General features: G+C 42.0%; 3 protein-coding genes across 9 annotated transcripts in view; 2 read left to right on the top strand and 1 right to left on the bottom strand.

Annotated features, from left to right (window-relative positions):
* The window catches only part of fam184b (family with sequence similarity 184 member B), a 28,063-nt gene extending 20,379 nt beyond the window's left edge, over nt 1–7,684 (top strand). The window contains exons 12-18 of one of the 2 annotated variants that reach the window (XM_035174427.2): nt 160–290; nt 1,307–1,422; nt 2,469–2,825; nt 2,933–3,059; nt 3,822–3,929; nt 5,318–5,715; nt 7,043–7,684. In XM_035174427.2, coding sequence (XP_035030318.1) covers nt 160–290; nt 1,307–1,422; nt 2,469–2,825; nt 2,933–3,059; nt 3,822–3,929; nt 5,318–5,715; nt 7,043–7,115 — 1,310 coding nt within the window. In that variant the 3' untranslated portion in view covers nt 7,116–7,684. The remainder of the gene's footprint in view (nt 1–159; nt 291–1,306; nt 1,423–2,468; nt 2,826–2,932; nt 3,060–3,821; nt 3,930–5,317; nt 5,716–7,042) is intronic. The other variant, XM_035174436.2, reaches the window with a different exon arrangement.
* A 241-nt stretch (nt 7,685–7,925) lies between these two features.
* Nucleotides 7,926–18,483, bottom strand: haspin (histone H3 associated protein kinase). Its single transcript, XM_035174454.2, has 16 exons — nt 17,998–18,483; nt 17,230–17,400; nt 16,872–17,021; nt 16,216–16,305; nt 13,553–15,536; nt 12,561–12,696; nt 12,294–12,430; nt 11,890–12,072; nt 11,309–11,394; nt 11,062–11,124; nt 10,866–10,957; nt 10,543–10,622; nt 10,163–10,251; nt 9,425–9,567; nt 9,210–9,312; nt 7,926–8,522 (listed from the first exon to the last, which is right to left on the bottom strand). Exons 1-16 carry the CDS (start codon nt 18,156–18,158, stop codon nt 8,321–8,323), a joined length of 3,870 nt encoding a protein of 1,289 aa, XP_035030345.2. The 5' UTR covers nt 18,159–18,483; the 3' UTR covers nt 7,926–8,320.
* A 2,302-nt stretch (nt 18,484–20,785) lies between these two features.
* apbb2b (amyloid beta (A4) precursor protein-binding, family B, member 2b) overlaps nt 20,786–21,174 on the top strand; it is a 50,763-nt gene continuing 50,374 nt past the window's right edge. For all 6 annotated transcript variants that reach the window (XM_035173202.2, XM_035173212.2, XM_035173219.2 and 3 more), the window contains exon 1: nt 20,786–20,910. The gene's annotated coding sequence lies outside the window, so the exon portion shown is untranslated. The remainder of the gene's footprint in view (nt 20,911–21,174) is intronic.

Genomic DNA, 21,174 nt, shown 5'->3' on the forward strand with positions numbered 1-21,174 from the left:
ACTACACACAAACATACACACAGTGATGTACACATGGAGATTATGAATTCAACAGTGAAGTTGCTATTGCCATGGATACACATCACCATGGCAACAGCAGAAGGGTACCTGTAACAGTGGGCCAAAATGATTTTTTTGTGTGTATGTGTGTGATATCAGATAAGCAGCGTGCAGAGTTGACCCAGCAGCACACAGAGTGGAGCAGACAGATGACCCAGAGACACATGCAGCAGATAGAGGACCTACAGGCTCAGCTACAGGCACATACACAGATGATGGCACTGCAACAGGTGAAGCACACACACACACACACACACACACACACACACACACACACACACACACACACACACACACACGTTTGTACATCTAGCTTAGTGAGACACTCGTTGGCATAATGCAGTCCCTAACACTTACTCTGATCTTAACCATCACATCTAAATGCCTCACCCTGACCCTCTAACCCTGACCCTGACCCTGACCCTAACCCTGACCCTGACCCTGACCCAACCCTCAAACCAAGTCTTAACCCTCAAACAGCCCATTAAAGGTGGGTCCGAAAGTGAGGACCGGCCAAAATGTCCTCCCTTTCCCAAAGTGGCCTTACTCTGTAGGTTGTAGGTCATACAGATATCTGTACAAGTACACACACACACACACACACACACACTGCAATAACACTATTACTTTTCCTACAGACACACATGCACACAGATACACTTGTTCACAAATAAACACACACCCCTCACTCTCAGTGTGTTAAGGACCGACCCTTCAAGAACGAACATAGAGGTATAAACAGTATATGTGAACATACAAGCAAAAGGTTTGAATGGAAATTGATATATTGGATGTTGAGGGAAGGGGTCGAGGCGAAGATGCGTCTCATGATAGGCCGGTCCAGGAGGATGCAGTGGTGACTGGGCGACGGGAGACTCAGGGTAGCTGTTCTGTCATTCCACCCAAAGCAATCCAGACAATACATAGAATGAGACATACAGGAAGTATGCACCAAACGGAATAGGAAGGGATGAAGGAGGGAGGGAAGAGAGGATCATGATCAACAATATGAATAAAATCCTCTATTGTGTACATTATTATCTGCAGCAGCGTGAGTCAATATAACAGAATTCTAGATCTTGGAATTACCGCAAATATTGTGTATTCAATATATGTGTGTGTGTGTGTGTGTGTGTGTGTGTGTGTGTGTGTGTGTGTGTGTGTGTGTGTGTGTGTGTGTGTGTGTGTGTGTGTGTGTGTGTGTGTGTGTGTGTGTGTGTGTGTGTGTGTGTGTGTGTGTGTGCAGGATTTGAAGCAGCAGAATCAGTATCAGGTGTTTGAGCGACAGCTGGATGAGAGTCGCTGCAGCGTGCTGGAGCTTCAGAGAGAGAATGCAACGCTCAAGAAGCAATTAAAGGAGAGGTAAAGAAAGAAGGACACACATGAGAAAACGATTTGGATTTGTCATTATGGATTAATCTGATGAGACTGTTCTCTCAGTTAAATGTCACAACAACTGTGAAATGCTCATTAAGGGGATGTATTCAGATTACTTGTTTTCTTCCAATCAACAACCCAAAACCGAGTAATTATAAAAGACAAAGAAAAGCATAAAATATGCACTTTTCATTCAGCTGCATGTTTAGCATTATTGCGCATTGACTCTTGATAAACTATTAAATTGCATACCAGATTGGAAGTTTTTTAGAATTTGGGGATGTTATGTCTGTGTGATGTCACAGCCACAGTCTGTTAGTGAAAGACTGAAAAACAGCTGGTGGAAAAACAAATTTGCTTGTGAGCGCCTCTGAAGCTCACAGGCCCAGTAAAAATAGTCATTTGGGAGCTTTAGAGGTGCTGGTTTATTTTCTAACTTCAAACAAAGGCAGTCAATGTTTCTCGCTGCTGTTTTCCAGTCTTTGACCATCTCCTCGCTGTAGTTTCTCAGGGTATGTAGAACTATTCTGTGTATTTTTTTTTCCCACTCTGCATTCAAGAGCATGGTCTTTCAGTTTGAGAGCAGGACTTATTTACACACGAGCACAGAAGCTGCATACGGAGAGGAGTTGAAGCTGGAGCGCTGGAAATCTGAGTGCAAGGGCACAGTTTGGGCACAAGCAGAGCAGATCCAAGCACAAGCAGGGAGCGTGAAATCAAGAAGTCCTACTCTCAGAATGAAAGACCATCCTCTTGAATGAAGAAGACAACAAACACTTTGAACTAGAGCAATGGATAGTTTGCTTTATTTAATATAATCTCAGCCTTTTTGTACTTTTGTAACAGTAGATGTAATAAACAGGATAAATCATCAGAGGTATTTCTGTTAGCAATGATAAAGCTTTTTTACAGACTAAATGCAAACAGCTTTCAATGTTTACAGTGTTTACAGTTTAAATGTTCCTTTATTATTACATTCCCGTTCTTCTCCTCTACATCCCTCTTCTTCTGTGTCTCCTGTCACTTCCCAGATCAGTGCAGAAGAATCCTGAAGTCAAGGAGAAAGAAGAGGAGACCCCAGAGTTGAGGAAGAAGAGAGACGCCCAGCTCGAGGAAGAAGCACAACGTCTGAAGGAGGAAGTGGAGAAGCTGAGGGTGGAGATGGAGAAACTGGAGGAGTCGCAGAAACTCTGGGAGGAGCGGAAAGAGGAGGACGTGAAGGAAGAGGAGGTGGACGAGGAGAAGAAGAAGGAGCGGGAGGAGGAGAAGAGGAGGGAGGAGGTGGAGGAGATCCGGAGAGAGCACAAGAGGGAGATGCAGAGTCTGGTGTCCGAGTACAGCAGCGCCCAGACACACCTGCAGACTCGAATAGTGGCCTTGGAGAACGAGTGAGTAGAGGACAAGCACGTGGGAGCGCAAGAGTTCAAACTGAATACACACAACACTGAACATCGGTGCGGGTATGTGAGAAAGTGCGTGTCTGTTTGTGTATATGATTTAACTGCAGGCTGCGTGAGCGGGAGGAGCGGTGCAGGAGGAGGGAGCCGCGATGTGACGACCTGCAGTTGGGGAGACTCCAGGAGAGACTGACGGAGAGAGAGCAGCTCATTAAACGATTAGTGGTGAGAACCTGTAATGCGTTCTGCTCCTCTGATCACTGCAGAGGACGCTCTGTGAAAAGATAAGTCTGACGATATTCAATATCATTCGAATCCGAGGAAAAGACTTGGACTCACAAGTGTTGCCTGTGTAGTTGATAGAGCCGACTCCTCCCATAGAGAAATTAGAAATAAATATAATATAACAAAGCCAGTCTTATTGCATTTGTAGAACTCAAATAACTACTTTCATTCATCATTAATCAGTTCGTTGATCCAGAGAAAACTAATTTAAACTACTTCATTACTCAGTTTCATTCATTTTTCAAACAAGAATTGTGAATATATAAATAGGTGTCCTGGTGGTTAAAACACATCTGTCTTCATCTGTGTCTCAACTGTTACTACACAGTTAAAAAACAACATGCAAAAATGTTTCTTTGAAAACAAGTTTAAGGAAAACTGTGATATGATTAAAAGCTTCAGAGATAGTGAGAACAACCTTGAGTTGAGATTATTTGAATTTCAACAGCAGTAAGTTAACATGGTGAAAACTAGTGTGAGATAAAAACTAGTGTATTCATTTAGCTTCTGCCGTCATGCCTGCCAAGGAGAAACTTGCCTTTTCTAGTGTCCTCTGCCACAGTGCTGTGTGTGTCGACCATCTGTGAGGCATGAGGCAGGCGCAGCAAACAAGTACACCCCCCAGATACGACTCTTACACAACATCAACACCAACTGTGAATAAGGCCAATGAAAGTCCTTCCTCGTCCTCCTTCCCTGCAGGAAGAGAGGCATCAGCTGCAGCTCCACCCTCCCGTTGCCGGGGACAGCAGCACCCTCAGGCTCCGTGACAGCAAGTCCCGCCCCGGGAGCGTCACGCCAACCATGAGGGTGAGTTTGTCTGTTCGGCTCATGCACATGATGTATTCATCAAAAAAAGCCTCCTTGCAGCCAGAAGGGCTCATTGGGCTGAAGCCAACTTCTGTTTTTGAAGCAGCACGAGGCAGAAAAATGTACAAGTTCACATAGTGGACAGAGCGACGAGTTGTCGTTAAACCACCATCAACTACACTGCTGTTACTCACCTTTTACTTTTAGCCAAACAGATACAGAGAACCTTTCTCAAGAATAATGTAATGAAATTATGAAAACACGTAATTATGCACCATCTAAACCATATGTCATGACTCTGGACTACAGAGTTTGGGGGTTTTGTTGGACACTTCTCTTTGTGGACATTTTGCTTGTGTTTCTTGTTTTATTTTGAAGTTTTTACTCCTTGTGTGTCTGTAGCTTTATTTCCTGTCTTTGTCTGCAATGTGTTTCATGTCTTTCACCTGTGTTCAATCAGCCCCACCTCCCTTGTATATAAGTCTCTGTGCTTCCCTTGTCAGTTTGTCGTCTTCTCATTGTTGTTCATTTGTCACAGTCTTTGCTGCCATGTTTCCAGGGTCTTCTTGTTCCTGGTGTTTTCTATGTTTTTTTTCAATTTAGCTTTTTTTGAGTCTTTTCTAGTTTCCAGTGTTTATTGTTTTTTGGACTTTGTTTTTGTAAGTACCCTTGCCTTTAATTAAATGGGGCTTTTGTTTTGCTACTGAACTTGGGTCCACCTGCACACCACAGCTTTGACACTATGAAAGTAGTAAACAACTGTAAATACATTCAGCTTTGCTTCAAGGTAAAAAAAAAGATAATGGAAGCAATATGGGATATTGCACATGATATTGAAATCTATTGAAAAAGGTAGAGATGTTCTGATACTGATACCAGCAGTGATGCTGCCATAATGCCGGGTCAGGCATCGGCAAGTGCTCATATGTACCGATCAGATACCAAGTCTTTAAAGTTTAAGTGGAAATCACTTCTTCGTTGCTCCAAAATGGCAGTTGTGCTGTACCTTTTTATATAGTGGCGAAGAAGAAGTAATTTGTGGTCGTGTAGAGTTAGCCGGAGCTAGCTGAAATGTCGGCAATGTGGCAATATTTCACGCTTGAGTCCTACAAGTAAAACAGGGAACGTATGCAAGACTTTATTTTCAAATGAACTGGTATCGGATCAGTGCATCGAACAGTGAATCGACCGATACACAAAAATCCAGGTATCAGAGTCAAGGTATCAGGAAGGAAAACTCTCCTGCAGCGTCACACACTTCTCTGTATTTTGAGTATATATAGATTTAAAGTATAAATTCATATAAACAGAATGTACATTGTTTGGGTAATTTGTGTGATTTTGTCATCATTGAAAATACAGTAAACCAAACTCTGTTCTTCCGACAGAGGAAACGTGTGGAGTCTCCACCTCGCGTCACCAGCATCCCCAGCGCCGGCACCTACGACAGGACCATCCTCCTCCCACAGTCCTCCTCGTCGTCTTCCTCCTCCTCCTCCGTCCATCAGCACTCGTCCTCCACCCTCCCCCACCAGTCCACCTCCCAACCTCAGACCTCCCCCCACTACTCCACCTCCTCCCTACCGCACAAGCACACCTCCCTCTCCCTCGGCCAGCAGGCCTCCCCCTCCCTCCCCCGCTCCACCAGATCCCGGACGTCCTGCATCCCTCCGACCCCGGCGCCCACTGCCCCGCTCCCCGTCTGCCCGTCACCGCAGACGGGCATCCGATACGTGTCCCCCTCCTGCCAGGAGCCCCACGCACACCTGCAGGCCCAGTCAATCAGGTACGGAGGTTGTTGACTGTGATGTTAGAGATCTGAAGAGAAGGGGAAGCTGCACACTCGTAACTCTGATGCATTTATTTCAACATATTAAGATGGACACAGTCACAGGAAATGGAAACGAACATAATCGAGAAATCCACAAGAACCTACCAGAAACATACAAGAAACATACTTGGAATCTTAGAAACTTAAAACCAATCCCACTTTTATATATATATATATAAATATATATATATATATTTAAACATGTTTTTACATTTTGTATATTCTCATTTCACTTTTTCATTTGACCTTAAACAGCATTTTTACAGTGTGCACTTTTTTATACCACAACCATTCAACATCTGTTTCACAGGACAAAGTGTGAAAGTATGATGGAAAACCTGCAAAAACAATATTATATCACATTTTTCAGTACTCCCCTGCAGTATATAACATCTAATCTCTAATTATATCATTAATTTGATTGATGTGTCTTGTCTTGAATAAGCTGCATAAAAGGAAAGGATGGATTAACCAATTAAAAATAAAGAACTATTTAAAGATTTTGCTAAAATCAACTCTGACCCTTCATGAAGTTACTGCAGCAGCAGCAGCAGCAGTGTGAGATTTGATTTAGCAGCTTCCTGCAGGAGAATCTACTGTCACACCAACCCTCACTTGTATTTTATAGATATAAAAAAAACTCTTTTTTGTTATCATGTAGTTTTATTCCTCCAACAGGCTTCATGTTTCTGTCTGTCCCATTATTCTGAACTTGATATTCCAGGAACACCTTGAGGGAATTTCTTCAAATTGGGTCTAATTGTTCAGTTGGACTCAAAGGTGGATTGATTAGATTTCAGTGATGGAGGTCATGGTCACCTCATTGTACAACAGCTGGGTGGTGGTTCCCTTTCTGGTCCGTGATTGTCAAGTTCTACATTGTGTGGCCAGGTGTTGTCAGGTGACTGTAGTTTCATATAAGGTCACTAATATTCACTCTGTTTCCAATTCAGGTCTAATTACTTCCATTAGGACGGACAAAGAGATTTGGCCTTTTGTACGATTAACAGATGTTACTCTGTTGATGTGTCCCCACTTTCATTTATTTTTATTTGTTTATATCCTCGTGGAAGGTATCAGTTCAAATGACTCATTTTTACTTTGTATTTGTTCAGATTTGAGTTTAGAATTCAATTAGTGTGCAGCTTTCCCAGGTTTTTACCTATAAGCCAGCACCACGGTACATGGGGTGTGTATTTAACCTGTTTTTTTAAACAGAATAAAAATGCTCTAAAATGTAGCACTTTATCGAATTAACCTTTTTGTCACGTGTGTTTTGTAGGGGCCCGTACCTGGAGCCGAGGGGGACAGACGGGCTGAAGCAGGAGTGGTTCACCAAATACTTCTCCTTTTGAGCACAAAACACACACACACAGCAGCTGCAAGTACATCTCATATACAGTTCATTGCTTCTTATACACGTTTGCTTTCCACATACACACAGCCTTGAAAACACACTCACACTCACACATCCACACACACACAGACATGACAACATTAACATATGGGCTCATCACCAGCAAGGCCATCTCTAACATTGCCTCAAAGCTCAACCAAAAAGTGCTTCTCAAACACATGCCTGACCTCTTCTCAGAACATTGGCCTGCCGGATCTTGTTTGTATAGTTTGGAATGTCTTCATGTGTGTGTGTGTGTGTGTGTTGTTTTTTTTAAAGCAGTCTTCCTTTTTTAATGCAACTGTTGCTCTGATCTCATCACACGGTTATTCCAGGCAAGTGTACATTTCTCAAAATCTTCAACCAAGGGTGTCTTTGAGTATGGAAGCATTCGACATGTTCAGCCAAGATCCTCGTCAAGACGGACACACACACACACACGACTCACCCTACCAAAATGAAGTTTGTCTCAATGCAAAAATGTATAATAATCTTAATGAACAAATTGAATAAAATATTTTGTTTTTGTACGTGCTTCTTCTTTGTGTTACACATCCATACGCCCATGAAAGTTGGACAAAGTGAAGCTGAGATTACAAGATGGATGATCTACATTTTCTTTCTAGTTTGAGATAGACTTGCATTAAATCCTTTATTGCAGTTTATGTAAATTTATATCACGTAATCACATTTCTGGAAAACTGACTGAGAAACAATCTAAAACAAGGTTCCTGCAGTGTTTGACTGCATAGAATGAAATTCAGTCTGATTTTAAACAGTCTGATTTTTTAATAGTGATGGAAAACAAACAATAAGGCATACAGTCATTTATTATGTGCATGAATTGCTGACAAAATACATTTTAGTATTTCTCAAACATAATAGTCAAACACTTATTTATACCTTGTAGTCAGATGTAGTCACAATTTTCACATGGTCATTTTAACCACCTTTGTGGAATGACAGTTACATTATACATTAAGTGACCTCCATCAGTCATTGTGTTACAAAGGAAATCAATAATCGACTTTACATATCAGAGATCATGAAGGGCGAGTGGGCAGCTGAAGGAAGTCGACTATCGACGACCCGCATACATTCTACCTCCTAAACACTAAAAGAAAACTCAGTGGTTGAGCGTCCTCACACTTCATGTGTTCAGTGCTACTGAAACATGGGGCAGGTTTGTAGTGCCTCGGTGGCGGAGCTATACTGGAGGACGTTGTCATAGAAACGAGTGAGCGCTGCTCGAATGTCCTTGGCTCCCCTCCCTCCCGAGCTGCGGTACTTCATGGATAGTAGCTTGGAGCACAGGTAGTGGAGCCACAGCACGTTGGTATGGGGGTGGAAGTTGCTCCAGTTGTTTCTGAGACGGACGGAGAGAGCAACGGAGGGTCAATGAATCGTGACCACAGTCATTCTGAGACGTTAATCTAATACAATAAATCAACAGAATTATCCCCAAAAAAGACTGATTATGTCCGTTTGACATTTTGGGCAAAACACAAATCATAGAGGGAAGACGTAGATGAGAAGATCAATACCATCCTCGCATCTATCCACAAAATATGAAGCTATATCCAGGAGAAAGTTTGCTTAGCATTAAAGCTGCAGTGGGTAGGATTTGGAAAAATAACATCCCAGTAACATGAGAGCTGCTGCTGTGCACGAGCAGTGGTCAGCCACTCGTCCTGGCTCTGATTGGTGGTTTAGAAAGGTGCTGACAGGTGTTTATATTTTTCTACAGAGCCAGGCTAGCTGTTTCCAGCCTTTTAATCTGAATGAACATCTGCTGGCTGCAGCTTTACATTTACCACAGAGATTTTCATCTTCTCAAGAGTTCTATAATAAGAAAAATCTCAGTGTTGGAAATTTCTTATCACTGCTTTGACTTTTGGACGTTATAGTGAGTCACTGAGCTTAAATCAAGTCTATGTTGTGTTTAATAGGTTAAAACTAATTTCATGTACATATGACTAATCTGCTCTATATGAAACATTTACAGTGAGACAGACATTAAATGTCACAGTCACTGACACATAAAGGCACTGACCCATTCTCCTGTCTCATCAGCCTGTAGATATCAAACTGGTAATCTCCCTGGCCCATGAAAAGCTCCTCGTCCTTTGAGATGTCACAGGAAACCGTCAGATCATCTGGAGACAACAGAGCATATGATGAGTGTCATTTTAATAGCGTCATGTATTTTGTGCATGACTCCATAAATCGAGCCATTCAAAATAAGGCTGAAGTGGAACATTATCTGACCGATTTCTAGCCTGGAGAGGGAGTAGTCAATGATGCGGACCAGCACCCCTTTGGTTTCCAGAGAGTGGGCCGTTCCGTTCAGGAGGAAGCTCCCTGTCTTCTGCTTGGTTGTTTTGACCAACACGTTGCCCCAGTGAAGGTCCCTGCAGCAAACAGCACAGGGGAAGACGACACACACACACAGGCTGAGTACTGATATTTAATTGTACCAACCGATATCCTTAGATACTATAGACTATTAAAAATACCTCGTAATTCTGTATCAAATTTCAATTCTTATACCAATTATCTCAATAAGCACTCAGCAAAATGTCTGAAATGTGAATTTTAGCTGGTTTTCATTGGTGGGTTTTAGGGTTTTGAAGATATTAGCTCTCATGAAATTAGTATTAGACATTTTTTCCTACTTTCTGACATTCTAAAGTCCAGATTTGGTTCACAAAACAATCATCAGAATAATCTGTAGTTGTCACCTATGTCTTGTGGACTTATGCAAGAATTTTTCTACGAGTCCCCACTTTGTTCATGTTGGATGATGACACACAAGATGTGTCACGATGCAGCAACAAAGGCAGGGAAGAACAAAACTGCAAGCTGGTACCATGGGTGTCAAAGATGCAGACATAAAAACAATGGCTCATTTTATTTAGGACGGAAACACACTGGAAACATTTGGTGGAGTTTGTGTGTGTGCGTGTGCGAGTGGAGTTTGTGTGTGTGCGTGTGCGTGTGCTCTACCTGTGTTCAAAGTGTAGCTCCTCCTCAGCAACAGCCAAGGCGGCAGTCACCTGATGAAGGATGCTCTTCGCCACTCCCAAAGATGCAAGCTTGATGACCCAAGAGAGGCTTGAATTAAAGACTGTATATGTATTTCCATAAAGCAAAACACTTTTCATCGGTTTAGAATAATACCCAATTGTTCTTTTAACTAATGCTGCATTTGCAACAGCTAAGCCTCTTTGTGCATTGTTTCCAGCATACCTATTCAAGGTCTTAACTGACATAAAGTTATAATGACTCATTTCAGGTCAGTGCTGTCTTAACCCATCGTTGTTTGAGGTCTTTTTTTATACATAGTGTGCAAATGTAATGAGCTGCTGTCGTTGTGATGCTCGTACCGTTCCATTGCTGTTCTCGAGATCGACGCCTCCGAACTCAAACTCCAGGATTAAGAACAACTGATCCTTCTCAAAGAAATCTGTGCAAAGAGCAACAGAGAAAGATCCAGTGAAATAGAGAAAGAGATCGCATGGTCCTTCAAAGTATTGTGTTGGATCATGTTTGAAAGGGCCCCGATGAGGATTAAATGATAAACTGCAGTTTTTATTTTTAATCGCAAACCAGCCAATCTTGAAAAAAAGAAATGCCTCTGAGCTTCCATCACAACACGTTGCGTAAATATAATGTGAGACTAATGTTAATGTGCTTTTGTCTCACTGACCTGGTCTGTCATTCTCGGAGCCTTTCTGTTGGTCAAATTTGTCCCAAGCATTCAGGAAATCAGGAGGGTAACAGCCTCGAACGCAGTGGAGACTGTGAGGGGACAACACATCGAGTCACATCATCACTCAAAACTGCTGAGACGCCAACAGACAAAGGAAAAAAGGAAAAGAAAAAGGAGCAGGCAGAGTGCTTACTCATTGAGTCCAATAAAGCCGTGAGTCTGGTTTTGTTTCTTCTCTTTCAGGCTGCTCAGCTCCCTGCCAGAACAAAGAAACACACACATAGTGCTGTTTAGTTTCAATTTCCCAGGCATCACTAAATTGAAAGATTCATGTCATATGTATATGATTATAAAACATTTATTCATTATATATAGGATTACACTATTTATATCATAGTGGCTATCCCTGTGAAATGCAGCGTTGGTTTTGTTCCTCTTACTTTGAGATTATAATCTCATGGAGAATCTCTCCAAAGATCTTCTGGGTCTCTCCGTTCACCTTCTCACTGCCCTCTACTGGAATTATCTGTCAAGACAACAACCACAAATGTTTGCAAGGAACATTTGTGACATTTTTACTATTGAACTGTGGTTTCTTGATATTTGACGAGCCGAAACAAAACTACATTTGGTATCACAGGGTTTCTGCAGGTTCAACAAGTTCAACTTACAGTCTGTATTAAGACCTACAACACACAGACATTACAAACCATGCAGGTCGCTAAAAGATTTCTCTTGAAAAAAAGAACATTTTTAATGCATGACAGAAGTAGCTTTAAATGAACGTTAACATAATTAATTAAGACCTACCTAAACACATTTAACACCTAGTACATAATAGTTTAACTTTTCTAGGCCTGAAATTTCATTTTACACTTTTTAAAGCTTTTTAAGACCCTGCAAAAAAAAACAACTATCATTATGCTTAGGTACCATTTAAATTTTACACAACATCCCTAAATGGGGGGTGGTACATGGTATTATATATATGGTTTATGTCATATCCAGTAAATGCACATACTTTGAGAGCAACTGTGTCCCCTGAGGCGTTGGTGGTGGAAAAGACTTCGCCAAAGGTTCCCTCCCCGATCTTAACACAGCGTTTCATACGGTGAGGGAGAATACTGTCCTCCCAGGGCAGAGGGTGCTTCTGGCCACACTCAGCATACACCTTCTCTGCATCCGACAGATCTGTGTCCTCACACTGCAACAGAAGAGAGGAGGCAGGAGGTGATACACAACCACAGGCTGGGGATGTGTCATAACTTATTCACAGTCAATATGTAGAAAGTTTGTGGTGCAAACGTCTGTATTATTTTCTCAGTGCAGCTTCTCAAATATTGGACAGAATAGAATATGTCATCATTTTATATCTCTTTTAACTGTGTCAGTGTTGCAGATGTGTGCTGTAACTGTGTGCCGTACCGGAGTGTCATGGCACAGCTGTGACTGGAGGTGTTTGGGGAGCAGCGTCCGAAAGGGTGTGGCAAAGAGATCCTGGCTGAGCTCTGCTAGAGCCGTCCGCCCCGGAGACAGATGTAAACTCCTCGGAGTGAGATGCACTATTGAGAGAGAACGACAGGAAAGAGACAGAGAGAAATGTTAACAGTCATAAACAACGGAAGGACAAATTACAATTATAACAACAATAAACAATAACAATTTAACGGAGAGAGTATTTATAATTCATGCCTTTGCGATGAACCGAGAGGGCGGCCTTGAGTCGGCTCCAGGTGTGTGTGTTTGGTGTGAAGTCAGCCAGCAGAGATGAGAGGTTGAGCGGGTTCGCTTTCACCGGGGTGGAGAAATTCATGACTGTTCCAAGCTCCTACACACAGGATGCAAATCATAGGTTGTCAATGATGCCACAGCTCAACCTGTAACCACTTTAAATGCTTCCTAACACTTAACTGCAGTTGGGTGGGATTTTAGTAGAAGCAAAAACTATACACACATGGAACAAAAGTCAGTTTGTGTGTGATGAGTGGATTCAAAAACACACAAGATAATGACAGATTGAAAGATTGTGATAATTGTCCATGCACATTATTTGCAGTTGGAAATTTTTGTTTGGGTTTGTTTGATTTTAATTCAAGACTTCACTGGAAAGAGTTTTCAATGAGAATAATTTCCACTTCATCAAGGCAAGGCCATTTTATTTATAAAGCAAAGGATACAAATAAGCAAGGCCAAGTGTAAGTCCCTAAATTAACAAAAACTTTCTGTGATTTGGTGAGAAACTGGGTCAAGGAATCTGGACAAATGTGCAGCTTTCAAGGTTATGAGCACCAGAATCAAAATTTCACACACTGCCATTTTATTCAGGCAGCAACATGAATTTTAAACGTGAATATCTCAAACCAAAACTATTTGCCATTTTACATAATTGGAATTTTTTTCCCTTTTTGTCATTTGAGTGAAGACCTTCACGAGAACTTGTCTTGAATATGGCATAGTGATTTAGTAGAAGCCCTGCTGATGAACTTTGAATTTAGGCATTGAAAGACGTGAGTGTCATATACCTGCCTGACTTTGTCAACAAATTAAAAAGTCCATGGATACAGATGGCTTATTTTAATAACGGCTGACCAATGACCAAAACTGTCAGTTGATTAACCTTCCACTTCAATAAACAGACATGCTTCAGCAGCACTTTGGTGTGTTTCGGTGCACGTTGTCCTCACCCTCTGCTGTTTGTGTTTTGTGGAGATCAGCTCGTTGATGCTGCAGTCCACAGGCTTCACTTCGCCTGCCCTTGTGTGTGTGCTGCTTTTGTTTTTCCAACGACTCACACTCAGGCCGCTCACACACGCCTTCCTCGTGGTCCCAGGTTGGTCTGTGGAAGTGCTTCTCATTTTCTTGTCTCTCGGAGCCAGAGACAACTTTTTTCTTTTGGGCAGAACGTCACAGGAGCTCTTTACCACTTCTTTGTCTGAGTAAATCTTGTCTTCAGAGCTGGTCGAGCTCCACTTTTTCCTACTGACTTTCAGATAAGTGTTTCCGTGACAGAGATTAGCATCACTTACAGACTGGTGGTCGTTCTTTATCTGTTCATCACTGGCTGGGTCGGACATGGCCGAGGATGATTTACGCTTTTTGTGTCTCAACTGTGATAAAGTTAATCTCTTTATCTCAACAGCGGGTTTGACAGATAGACATTTCTCCTTCAGCATTGAGATAACCGCGGCCTTTTCTTCTGTTTCTGGATCACTGGACTGTGTATGAGCGACTGGACGGCGGCTGCTGTTTATTGACCGTCTATCAGACACCGTCATTCCCTCGGTGGCATCTCCTGAACACGTGAGATCTTCTGGGTCATCAATGTTATGCGTGTAGTCATTTTCAGACCTGACTGCATCTAAACTATCAGACATATTATTACAAGTCAAAGGTGACTCCTCCTGCTTTGTCATTTGTGGCAAGGACAATATTTCAAGCTGAATGGTGCACTTCTTTGCAAGACATGTGTCCTTTACTGCCGCAGCTTTCTCTTCAGTAAACAGTGTTTTCACAGGGCCGTTGGCTCGTAATTGTGTGTCCATAATAAAATCAACACTGCTCTCGGTGTTTTGGGTAGATTCATCATAAAACACTGATGCTGATGAGCATTCAGGCGGCTGCTCGCGGGCAACTGATGCAGTGTCAGTCACTGATACTGCCTGTCCAGTGGACTCAAAGCTATTTATCAACTCTAAATGATCTCTGGTTGTATTGTCAGTCACTGACAAATGGAGATCAAATGCTGGAGTTTGACTGCTGTCCACTGACAGTGGATCGTCATCTGAGCTCAAAAGTTCCAAACAGGATGAGTAGGTTGTTTCACTGCAGAGCTGAGTCATGGTTAGGATGTCTAATCTCTCCAGCTGCACTGTGCAGAGCTTGGTCAAACATTGCTCCTTCAGAGCCTCTATCAGCCACTCCAGCCCTCCTGCTGCTGACACAAACTCGCAGCTGTTCTCACTGCCTGAAGAAAGGTGAATTAAACTTGATAATTCATCGCCATTCTTTGTCTTTGAATTTTCACTGTAGCTTTTAGCGTCCTCGCTACAGCTGCTCCTCTTGTTTGTGCTTGTGTGTTCCATTAACACATCACCAGACAGCTCTTCGTGGTGATGCAGGTGTGGTACTTGCTCACCAAGGCTTGACAGCAGCTTCCCCTCAGAGTGGAGTCCAGTGGATGGTGCAGAATATGGTTCAGAGACAGGCTGCCCTGGTGAATTCAAATCTTCCTTAAATGTGCTGATGACACATGTAGAGCTCACTGACATAGATGGAGGAGAGGAGGACTTATCATTAATGGGGATGGGTTTAAGGTGGGGATGTTTGCTGAAGGATCCTGCTGAGGGAGTAGAGCAAAAGATGGGGTTTCTGGGGGAAGGTCCGACACTGCGATCTGCCGACTCATTGAGGGATATCTCTCGGAGGGGGCTGGTGGCAAAGCTGAAAGTCCCTGCATCATTCACTGAGTTCTCCGCACTCGACACCAAACGCGCTGGAGGGACCTTCCTCCTCTTCCTATGCTGACGGGTACCATTGGAACGAATGGCTCCAGAAGTGAAGTCATCTGAAGAGTTAAGTATACTGACAATAGTTTTTTGGAGTTTGGGTTTGACAACAGCTCCACATCTGCGACGAGTTACAAAGCGGCCCACAGAACGATGGTGAACCCTGAAAATAGAATAGCAGAGGAGGAAGAGAGAGAATGGTTAGAGAAATTACTCTTTTTTTCCCTTTCAAAAATCTAAATCTCCACCCTCCAGACCTGAGGACTGACTCCTCACAGACCTTTAACTTGTGTGTTTCAATGGAAATAAACTGAAATATGGGACCCTGTAAATGTGAATGACAATATTAAACCTACAAATGAAGGTCCTATTCAAACCATTAGTATTCTGTGTAGGCAATATGGAACGTTGCCATCAATAATCCTATGCAACAAAAAATGCCAAACAAATCTAAAGAATAAAAGCTCCAAAATAAATAAAATATGTAAAACATCTTCTTACTATCGTTATTGATATAGTTTTGTACATTGTCAAATTTTTGTTGCCATGGATACCCATAGTACTTTTCCAGAGTGATAAAAAGGAAATGGTTGAGCATGTAACACAGATGGATTCTCATAAAATCTGCAGAAAGTCTGCTTGATGCTCTTTGTGGACTCATGAACTTCCTGGAAATAAACCCATATAGTCTAAGACCTTGCTAGTGTGGTGAGGTTTGGACATTTAGATTCAGCCATGACACTTTTCCGTTATTTATAAGTGGCACCAACAACCTGACTGTCTGAGAAAATATTTAATTTCTCTTCATTTGAGATGAATTTTTGTGACACTTAAGGGCAGACCTCGAGTCTTCTTCACTCTCGCTGGTCACTGGAACCTGCTGCCGTTTCTGCCTGATCAAAACTCCTGGAACAGACGTGAGCTGGCTTTTCCTGTTGACATGCAGAGACAAAACACATTTCAGAAACACATCAACACACAATCCAATTACTTCTGCAAGTGAATGATTCCAGGAAAACATAGTTGAACGTTCAAAAGCCTAGTTATGAAAATCTGGCCGTATTAAGAACGTAATTCACAACAATTACTGAAGATACATGTCCAACGCCACAGCAATAATTCAACAATTTTCAGGGGGCAAAGCTCTGTTGTATAAATCGATATAAAAAAATCAATGAGTCTAGTTTCTCTAGTGTGAAGATGTGATGCTTCTCTCTGTATCATAGAGCAGAAACTGTTTTAGAGGAAGTCCAAAATAAACTTGATTTGAAAACATTTTTTGAAATTTGATATTGGCTTAAAACAGTAGTCCTAGATCAATCATTGCAAATTAGATCATTCACAAATAAAGGTGGGTTTTGTAGGAGCTGATGACAAAAGTCAGATCTGCTCTAGCCTCTATTGTATAAGTCTTCTGTTATTACTACTAGTTTGTGATAACATAAGAAAGCAAGATAGAGTCCCAATGTGTTCTGCTCATGCTTGGTTGTGCACGGACCTGGTTGTCTTGCTCTGCTGAGCAGGCTGAGGGCACTGAGGAAAAGGCCTGCCGATGTTCTCCTCGTCACTGCTGTTGTCTGTCAGAGAGGACACAGCTTTTCTCTTGGCAGGATGAACTCTACCACTGCAACCACGAGTCTTCTTCCCTCTAATGATGAAGAAAAGATAAATCCCAAGAGATGAGCAAGTCAAGATACTAACCATGAGATGAGGGGAAAAGATAGAAGACATTAAATCATGCAAAGAGCCCTAAGTTCTATTTTGGTAATCCAGACATAGACAATATATAACATCCAATTAGTTAAATGCCACGTTTAAGACCTAATTTTAGTCAATAATAAACTGTCCGCACAGACCTTGTCGTCTCGCTCTGCTGAGGCGCCTGAGGATGAGGAGGAGAGGGGATGACGATGTTCTCCTCGTTGTTGAAATTCTCTTCATCACAGGTCTTCTCTGTCAGACATAGCATGGCCTTTTTCTTGGCAGCACGAGCTCCTCTACGACTTGCAACACTAGTGCTCCTCTCTCTATGACACCAAAAACGGATGAAGAAAGTACGATATCAAACATGAGAGCAAGGAGGACAGCAGCATTATAGTTAATCTGGAATAACTGTCTTGACTGTTTTAGTCGGTAGACTGTTTTAAACTAATTTCTGTAATATGAAATACGCCAGGTCTGTACACAAACATTTTGTATGTTCTGAACTGTGACCAAAATATGGAGTAAGTGGGAGTTATCATTATGTTTATGATGTGGATGTTTCTGATAAAACAGTTTGAGAAAGGTGTTGTTTCAAATGTCTGATCCTTTTGGAGGCTGGAGCTGCTGTGGAACTGAATTGCATCTTAGAAATAGTGTCTCCATTGTTTAGCCTACCCTCATTTACATCACTGGCATTGACAAAACTGCAAGTTGACACATCCTTGTATAGACCTGCTCTATCTTTCACATGTTCCCTTTCATGTACTGAATGAAGTAACCATACATTATGGTGTACTGTAGAGTTCCACCAACAACCAGGTAACAGCTTAATTTAAGTTTAAAGACAGAGTCGGGGACATTAATAGTAAAGAAGGCAGCCAGGAGGATGGGGACTTCATCTCCTGTCGACTTGAACATACCTTGTCCTCGCAGGTTTTGCGGGTTCAAACACGGAGATGTCACCGTCTGTGGAGTCGGTGCTGTCGAAGACCCGTTTGCGGTTTTCAGGTGAAATCCACGCGGGCAGTTTTCTCCGCTGTTTACCGTACGTCTTCAGAAACAACGACTTGACCGGCTTCATGTTTGAAGTCTCAACTATAACGGAGCCAAGAGACACTGGTGTTACTCACCCAGACGAGAACTATGCTAAGGCTATGCTAACTGTGCTAACCAAACGACACTGAACAACTCGCAAACAGTGACTGACTAAATTCACCGTAACTCGGCCTAACTAAACAACCGTTTTAAATCCGCCGCCATGGTTTTTAGCGAAATAAATCTTCTTTTGTGTCTCCTTCATTATTTTTGCGGCGTGAATGGGCCGGACCCGCTTATTGTTCAAACCACCGGATGCGTCAATGATTGGTCAACGACCGGTGCTTGTGACGACACAGCGCCACCTACCGGATCGGAGTCGATAGATAGATAGATAGACATAAAACAATAAACATCAGAATATAAACAAAAAACATAAAAGCAGAGCGTGAAATTAAACATGAAAGCAGAGCGTCCTTCCTGTTACATCTATTGATCTTTATAACTTGTGTGGCAATACAAATTTGGTGGTCGTAACTTCCTCGTGGGGTGTTGCAGCAGTATTTTTAATATATATTTTTTTATGATATTATCTATGTAAGCAGTAGAAGGCCGGGTCATATCCACAGCAGGGAGACTGGAAAGATGATAAACAATGCAGTAAATCAGTATAACCACCAGGTGTCATCATTTTATTAAATTGGAGGCCTAGTCCTGACAATGTATTTGTTTGTGTGCATCACATACATTTGTCATAATTGCGTCAGTATTGTCTTTTTAAAATAGTTTATGCTGCCATATTTATTATAGATGTAAGATTCCTGTTCTTGGGGGAAAATGGATGTTAATGATCACACTTGACCTCTGCAGTTTCTGTGTCCTAATCAGTCGGCACTATTTATCACTATTTATCTATCAGAAATGAAACAACACTTAGTATAAGACTTTACCCTGATGTCAGCCCTGTGAGGCTTTTATGAAAAATTGGACAGACCTGTACATGTATAAGCAATTGTTGCAATAACAGAAATTACAGCAGGCGAGCACAATCACAGTCAAAGAGGTAGAGTAACATAAAGCAAATACACAAAAACACCATATAAAATACAAGGGAGACAGATACAAGAAATAAATCATACAATAGGCCTACTACTGGTTGTTATTTTCATTGGTACCTTCTCATCTTGTCCTCTTGTTCATCTTAAGTGATGGACAAGAGGAAATGTTCATGTTGATGGCACCATTTAAAATTCACAGACATAGTAATTAGGATTCATTCAACGACTGTGACTGGGACAAATGTCTACACCAAATCTCACAACAGTCTATCAAATAGTTATGTTTTCAGTCAAAAACTCTGTGTGTGTTCGAAGCTCATTGTTGCTGTTTAATGCTGTTGAATGCACAACCTTGTACAATCTCCTCTCAGCTTCCAGTCCAAACTGGCCTCTACAAATCCACATTAACACATTTACACAGTACTCTGTGGTTTTTGCACTGAGCGACAATTAACTACAAGTCATACGCACAATGTTGCCAATTACGTTATGCAAAGGCACGGCTTACAATTTGCTTAATCATTTTCCTTCCCTGCAGGCAGCAATTACTCCTCATTAATTTTTTATGCTATGAAAATCCTTTTGCACAGACTTGAACGTTGCTGGAAGGTAATCCAGTCACCTGCCTCACACACGACTCCAGAAAGGCCGATAATAAAATACTGTGCACTGTTAAATTCACTGAATCCTGATGAGATTTGAAGCAGCTCTGTTTTCAGCAGGGAGAGAAATACATAGTCAACAAGAGTATTTACCATAAATGTTTTACAATGCAGCAAAGCAGTAAGTCATCTTGATCCTTACATTAGAATTATTATTATTAGTAGACAGGAAAGTGATGGGGTCATAAAGTATTACAGACTGAGAACAGTGTCTTATCTTTATAAACACATTTATTATTAGACTGATACTTTGATATTTGGTTGCAGCACTTTGGGTTTGTAAGTGATCATCATCATCGTCACATAATCATCATCATGATCACGATCTTCACGATTATCATCATCATCATCACCATCATCATCATCATCATCATCATCATCATCATCATCATCACGATTCTCATCATCACCATTCTCATCATCCTCATCATCATCATCATCATCATCATAATTATCATCATCATCACATCATCTTCATCATCATCGCATCATCATCATCATCATCATCATCATCATCATCATCATCATCATCATCATCATTATCATCATCATCAACACATTATCATCATCATCATCACGTCATCATCATCATCATCATCATCATCATCATCACGATTATCATCATCATCAACACATTATCATCATCATCATCATCATCATCATCATCATCATCATCATCACGATCTTCCTCATCATCCTCATCCTCATCATCTTACTATAGAAAACTTCGAAATTTGCAAATGTCCTTCAGAAAGATGTAATTCTCCTTGTTTCCCTGTAACTTCAGTCAACAGATAAAGTCCTGAGATAAAAACAAGTAATAACATGAAGGTTTAATCTCCACAGTGTAAAGTGAAGTCGTTTAAATTAAAGAGAGTTACAAAAAAAAAATCACAGAGGAGCGTTTGCTTCCGGAGCAGCGTCCCCCGGTTCCCCCTGCCGGAGAGGAGCGGCATCTGGGAGGGAGGAGAAAAGAAACAAGCCGAGAGGGAGAGACACGGAGGGGAGGAGAGAAAGAAGTAAAGAAGACAGGAGCTCAGCACGGAGGACGTGAACACACCGGAGAGAGAGAGAGGAGGTGAGTGATGTGGTATGGGGGGGTTTTCTCTTGAACGTGTCCGTCACAGTTGAGCCTCTGCGCCGTTAAAACGTGAGTAACTTTCCGTGTCGTACCTCTGGACGACGCCGTGCTGTGGCATCCGAGGCCCCGCTGCGCTGCGAGCAAGTCGGGGAGGTGTGGGAGAGCAGACCGGGAGGGGACCGGGAGGCTGCGGTGGCGGGTTCACCGGAGCCCGGCGTGTGTTTCCGTGAGCTAATGCTCAGGTTTAGCTGTGTCGTTGTG

The sequence above is a fragment of the Hippoglossus stenolepis genome, chromosome 2 (genome assembly GCF_022539355.2).
Source record: "Hippoglossus stenolepis isolate QCI-W04-F060 chromosome 2, HSTE1.2, whole genome shotgun sequence".
Classification (NCBI taxonomy): domain Eukaryota; kingdom Metazoa; phylum Chordata; class Actinopteri; order Pleuronectiformes; family Pleuronectidae; genus Hippoglossus; species Hippoglossus stenolepis.

Bases quoted from the DNA above. Each gene is read 5' to 3' on its own strand.
- haspin (XM_035174454.2), bottom strand. From the start codon at position 18,158: ATGAAGCCGGTCAAGTCGTTGTTTCTGAAGACGTACGGTAAACAGCGG. The intron at 11,395-11,889 runs GTATGTGCATTT...TTGTCTTGACAG, and splicing joins GGGACACAGTTGCTCTCAAA to ATAATTCCAGTAGAGGGCAG. The intron at 10,252-10,542 runs GTACGAGCATCA...TGGGTCATCAAG, and splicing joins TCGAGAACAGCAATGGAACG to CTTGCATCTTTGGGAGTGGC.